Genomic DNA, 6728 nt, shown 5'->3' on the forward strand with positions numbered 1-6728 from the left:
GAACACGACATTCATATGGTTTTTGTTCCAGAGCGAATGATGCTCGATGCTGCGATGGTAGGGGCATGTGCCAAGATTCGTGCGCCCAGATCCAACGGCTCCAAGGCTATTCGCTGGAAGTAACTTCACAGGGAACGTCGGCCAGATAAAAAATTCTAAAGTTTCATCTTGTTTAGATAGGCAGTATCCTCTAGGGAGTGACTAATCATCAGAAATTCTCACACAATAAAAGAAACACTAAACCTGGCCAATTTTTTAAAAGACACTAAGAAAATGTGAAAATATAAGGATGGCGGCAACAAGAAAAAGATATTAATTTTACTCCTTATAAAAGCAAGAAAGAAACTAAGAAAATGACACACTTTTCATGATTGAACCCCGCGCGCGCACCCACCTGTAGGTTGGTACAAACAATGAAAACAGAGAAGAGCCTGTTGAGAGGGAACAAAATCATACCTGGAATCTTGAAATGAAGAAGACAATGAGATCAATGAAGAAACAATAGAAACTTTTGTTGGGAATGAGATCAATGATCAATGAAGAAAATGAGGATGAGCTTGACCACAGTGCACTGCACAAAAAGGTTTCCTGGAATTCATTCTCAACTAAGTATTACATGAAGAGACAAGCACACGGCCTGTACAACATAAGCATCTTCAGAAAATTTCAGCTCATTCTCAATGATGTAACAAGACTCTAAATCCGAGAAAAGGAGTAAAAAGAAGTAGTACGTGGTATTCTAGGCAAAGAGCGACTACAAACAAGAACATAGGAGAAGGTTTTATGTGGTGCAAGTTCATACCGAGAAAGAGGATTACTCCGGCATTTGTTGCAAGTTTGAAAAATATATGACATTTTGTGCTCTCATATTCTGAAAGTGATGCTGCACTTTGAGGTAGATAAGATACCAGATAAATACATAATAGACAGATGGCGGAAAGAAGGAAAGAAAATGAATAAACCCAAAGGTTCCACTTTGATCAGCTCAGGTACAATGTCCTTGGAATGAAGTTAATGCAGCTGGGCTCGAACGGATCAAAAAATCAATACAAATATGAGTACCTGTGAGCAAAAATGGACAGAATTAAACAACATTTTAATACTATGGACAGGGATCAAGAAGAAGAGATGGATGGACATGGTATGCAAATAGAGGAATGAAGCAATTCCAACAGGGCAATAGGAACCCTGACCACTATGGCGCAAAGCGGAGGTGACAGTTCGACTATTGAGCTATTGAATCCTGATGAGTCACACACAAATACTACCACAACTTAGCAATTTGTCTAAACTCCCTGATTGGATAAGTGTTTTTCAGGCACTGTAGTTAAAAAAATGAAGTGAAGTTTGCAGAAGTTGAACTTCATTTTAAACGATAGCCATTGCTAGAAGAACTAAACAAAAAGTAGGCCCTTTCGTCTTTGAGACACATCGATCTTTCACAACTAACGCACAACCTAGCCGCCCCGTCTCCTGGTAGATGTCGATTTCTTCATGTGTGTTGAGAAAAACTAATTCAGGGGCGCTCTAATTTTTTTTACTGCTCGACTGATCCCTGAAAATTTTGACTTTGAACACACCTTAATTGAAGGCACTACAACGCAAAAGAAAATCGTCTACTGAAAAATGAACACCCTTGAACCTGCACTACAACAAAAAAGAAACCTGCACCAAAAAACAACCAGTGCTCATGCAGGAAAAATGCCTGAACATAAAGAAAGCATACTGAAAATTATAATAGCCAATACATAACAGGTAACGGGAAAAATTCAGGTTCGTCCATTTTTTCGCGAGGTAGGTCCGTCCGTTTTAGCGTAAATAAATCACACAAAAAAACTGTAAGCTTGCTCCCAAAACTCGGGCCTGAGAAGCAAAGCCATCTCCATAATGAAGGAATTACTTAAGCTTAATAATGTACAGACCATGCTAAAAAACTGAATAATCTAGCAACAAAAACTAGCACTCATTCACTAAACTGAAAAATGATAAGTAGAGAAAACATAGATTGTGCGCATGTTTTCATGATGGAAGATGCTGACTAAGAAAAAGGATTCAGAACATTCCTTCATCCATGCTTACATCAACAGAAAGCAGCCGAAAATGCCGCCTGGATCATTACTAAACATTGCATAGACCCTCCCACAAAAATCGAATCACCGGCAAATGCCTACTCCCACACCATCTGATTAGTGGTGAAGTTGTAACTCAACACTTGGTAGAACCGGAGATCTACATCCAGAAAAACAATGAGGCGGACTTGGCGATGAAATTTGGGGACTGACTGACACGCGCGCATAGGTGGCTTCAAAATATTCGGGATCGTTTCTCATGAACCACTCAAAATTACATGGGTGAACTAAGCTACCGCAAAAAGTTCCTACCCAAAAAGCAGCTAACTGAACAACCCCTGCGACTACAAATCAAACAGGAAAGAGGCAGACCAGATAGAACAGACAAAAACGACTGGAGACAAATTTTTAAAAAAAACTGATCCTCTATTTGTATACACTAGCACATATGCCCATGTGTTGCAAGGGAAGAGATAATTGACATGTCAACTGAAATATCCGTCAGCACGGCCCAACAACGTTCAAATTGGGCCCGGCCATGGCGGAGAGGCGCATACTAAGGTCTAACAGAAATTCATGTCAGTAGTACATTAAGAAGCATGCTACACATACAATAATTTTGGTACTTTATTTTTACAGTGATTCTGGTCTTAAAGAACTTAATTTTCAAAGAAAATATCATACCGATGAATTATTTGTAAGTTGAAGCAATGTTTGAAATTTGCACCAAGTCATGAGAAAAATCTCAATAAAAGGATTCTATTAAATACGTTTTATGCCATCTTTACATATGCTTGAAGATTAATAAAAAAAGAATGTATACGTCTTAGCAAAACTACCCTAGTTCATTGCATGCAACTCGACACTCATATAGCGCCTCGCACCATTTGGTTGTGTTATTTCTGTTGCACATAACGGTCACACACTGCATAGCAACACATATATGCGTCCCCCTCCCATGTCCCTCGGTATTAGTTCCTTCTCATTATTGCATTGAATGCATGCCATGTTCTTGGTCTTAATACCAATTTCTTTGCGTTATTCTCTCCTCCATTTTTTTTGAATATCCCATCATTTTTTTATCCCCACTGGTCACGCCCTTTATTCTCTCCTTTTTTTATTACTCATATATGCCCATTGAAGCCGATCATCCATACTCTCTCCAATCCATATAGGCCCTCCTAACATACTTCATAGATATAAAGGCTATATATTAGTTATATTGTGTGTTAGCATTTTCCAAAATACACCATTGCAATTAATTAGGTTAATTAAGGTTATGCATTAAAAATAATTTTAAAGTAGTTAACATGAAAAAATAATAGCACGGTTGGAAACTACGCATTTTTTATCAACATACATATATAAAAATAATAATCTGAGTTACGGTTGCAAAATTATAGTATGATAATATTTAACATCTCTGTAAATAATAAAAGTAGGGACCTAGACAGACTGAAAACATAGCGAATTGGGCCTACTGAGGCTAAATGCGGAATACTAACCAGCGCCTAGGCGCGCCAGATAGCGACTACCGCAGTTGGGCGAAGCCCAACAGAGAAATGGCAATTAATATTGAACCGCGGGTTATTAAAATAAAAAAATCAGGGGCTATTGTGTAAAAATGCTGACGGTGAACGAGTAGAAACGCTCCGTCCCTCCGAGTAGGGCGTTTCGGTGCCCAGGCTCATCTGCATCCGGTTAGAAAAAATTCGTAAAGAATTCAGAAAAATACAAAAAATTCCAAAAAAGACAATTTGATGCGTGAGACCCGCTCTAAGTTTTAAGTCATTTGGACATTTGAGCAGCTCTCAGCAAAAAAGATAAATCGGGCCAAAACAATAGGTGAACAGTAAACATTTTTATAGACTCTCAATTTGTCTTTTTTGATGAGATCTCCTCAGATGTCCAAATGATATGAAAATTGGAGCGCACCTCAGGCATCAAATTGTCTACCACACAATTTTTTTTTGGATTTTTTAGTATTTGTTTTGATTTTTTTCATCAGCGCGGGTGGAGATGAGCTCGGATGCGGAGATGGATTTTCGCCGTCCCTACATACTTTATTAGTACGTTAGGTATAGATGTATGACGTTGCATTGCTACAGAGGACAAGCATATTTGATATCTTCTTGATATTAGAAAAATGTTGTTAAAGAAATAGTTGCATCACATAGCTTTGAAATTTCTATAATCAATTCGAGGAGCACAACATGAATCCGAACTTCACGTCAATGCCCACGGTGCAGCCAGGACGTGAAGCGGAACCCTCTTCCGCGAGGTGATCCCAGGCGCCTCCTCCATGTCCACCACCTCCTCCGTCCCGCCCTCCGGCAGCGCCCAGTCGAACCGGCCGACGAGGTTGGCAATCGCGATCTCCACGATGGACATGGTGAAGTTGATCCCCGGGCACACCCTCCTCCCGGAACCGAACGGTACGAGCTGGAAATGCCGGCCCCGGAAGTCCACCTCGCCGCCGGTGCCGAGAAACCTCTCCGGCCGGAACTCCTCCGGAGACTCCCAGCTGCCCGGGTCCCTTCCGATGGCCCAGGCGTTCACGATCACCATGGTCTTGCTCGGCACGTCGTACTGCTGGATCCTCGTCTGCTCCATGGCCTCGCGGGGGATCAGCAGCGGCCCCGGAGGGTGCAGCCGCATCGTCTCCTTCATCACCGCTTTCAGGTAGACCATCCCCTGTAAATCTTCTTCGGTGATCATATCGGAGTTGGTGCTTACGGATCTACTCCTTAGCTCGTCTTGTAGCTTTTCCATGGCCTCCTTGTTGCGGAGCAGCTCTGCCATGGCCCATTCGAGCACGATGATGGTGGAGTCTGCCCCTGCCCCGAACAGATTCTGCGTGTCCGGCAGGAAATACGACGTGAATTTTTAGGTAAAGTCACAGTCAGTCAGTGAGTGACTCATTCAGTGCGCGTACCGCTAGGAGCCCCTTCACGTTGTCCCTCGTGAATCGCCGCTCCGTGGACGCGCCGCCGGTGCCGGTGCCGGAGGTGTTGTTGCCGAGGGACAGCAGCACGTCGACGAAGGTGCTGTCGTGCCGCCCCAGCGCGTCGCCTCCGTGGACTCCGCCCATGCGACTCTCCGCGGCGTCGACGATCTCCTCGAGGACGGCGTCGATCCTGTCGAACGCCTTGCCGACCTTGGTGTCGGTGCCGTCCAGGGCGCCTACCCACGCCAGGCTAGGGAAGTAGTCGCCGACGTGGAGCGTGCCGAGCAGCGCGTTGCCCTCCTCCAGCAGCGCGTCCACCTTGGCGCCCCACCCGTCGGCGCGCGTGGCGGCGCTCGCCCCGAACACGATCCGCCCGATCACGTTCTTGGCGAACACGGCCAGGAGCTCGCTCAGGGGCACGACGCGCGCCTGCCGCCGGACCTTGTCCAGGAGCGCGCCCACCTCGTCCTCCCGGACGGCGCGGTAGGCGCGCACCCTGGCGGGGCTGAGGAGGTGGAGCACGCAGGTCTTGCGGGCGCGCAGCCAGTAGGGGCCGTGCGGGGCGAAGGCGACGTCGGTGCAGCCGTAGAAGAGCTTGGAGGGGATGGCGAGCGAGGGGCGGGTGGCGAAGACGTGGTCCTGCGCCAGCATCACCTCCCGCGCGGCGCCGGCCGAGGACACGACGACGGCCGGGACCTGGCCGAGGCGGAGGAGCATGACGGGGCCGTGCGCGGCGGCGAGGGCGGCCAGCGTGCGGTGCGGGAGGCGGCCGCCCGCGAGCTGGTGCAGGTTGCCCACGAGCGGGAGCCGCCACGGGGAAGGCGGCGGGGCGGACTTGGAGTGATGGGAGCGAGCAGCACGGAGGAGTAGCGTGCAGCACAGGATGGTGGCCACGGGGAGGAGGAAGAGGAGGACGGCGTCTTCCATGGCCGGCCGCTCTCTCGTGGACCCGTCTTCCATGACGGGGTTGGCAGTGTTAACTGTTGACAGGACAGGAGTGGTGCAGCTTGTTGAAGAGCGGCTGATGCCCGGCCGGATTTGACGGATCGAACATGGAGCAGCAGCAGACAACTACTATTACTATGATATGATTTTCAATGTTGCACTCTGATCAGCACGTGCCGAGCAGCAGCAGCAGACAACATGGAACATGGAGCGCCATTTAATACTCTACGTGCGGCACTGTGTATCTTCTAGGTAATGATATGATTTTCAATGTTGCACTCTGATCAGCATGTGCTGCATGGGGGACGCCCGTGCACATGCATGCATGGGAGGAATCATTACAGATCTCCACTAGCACTACAAACCCTCAAAATAAAATAAAAATCTCCACTACTACGTCCCTCCCAAATATTAAGGGCTAAATCTATCTCGATGCTATATCCATAAGATCTTATATTGATCCATGTAAATTTTTGTTTTATGCTTGTTCTTTATTTTATTTTTCTTATATATTGTGTCACTTGAGTTTCGGTCAACTAAGACCTAGCTACACTAACTTCAACATCAATCATCAAAACGGCCGTCATGAAATATTCGTGACACGTCCCGAAAATGACCGCGAACAACTTTAGGGATTCAGAGTTTGTCTTGGGGTAAAGACTTCTTTGTTTTGTTGAATCAGCAATGGAGGCCATCCAACCGGAATTGTCAAATAAAGAGGATAATAAATTTTCATTATATTTTGGAATAATATTTATACATAGCAA

The 6728-nt window shown here is 46.0% G+C and overlaps 1 protein-coding gene across 1 annotated transcript; it reads right to left on the reverse strand.

Moving 5' to 3' along the window:
• Nucleotides 1–4222: 4222 nt before the first annotated feature.
• On the reverse strand, nt 4223–6033 carry LOC119298593 (cytochrome P450 71A1-like). Its single transcript, XM_037575936.1, has 2 exons — nt 5005–6033; nt 4223–4922 (listed from the first exon to the last, which is right to left on the reverse strand). The coding sequence occupies exons 1-2, from the start codon at nt 5974–5976 to the stop codon at nt 4296–4298; spliced, it is 1599 nt and encodes a 532-aa protein (XP_037431833.1). The 5' UTR covers nt 5977–6033; the 3' UTR covers nt 4223–4295.
• Nucleotides 6034–6728: the final 695 nt, after the last annotated feature.

Source organism: Triticum dicoccoides, chromosome 5A (genome assembly GCF_002162155.2).
Source record: "Triticum dicoccoides isolate Atlit2015 ecotype Zavitan chromosome 5A, WEW_v2.0, whole genome shotgun sequence".
In the NCBI taxonomy this organism is placed as follows: Eukaryota; Viridiplantae; Streptophyta; class Magnoliopsida; order Poales; family Poaceae; genus Triticum; species Triticum dicoccoides.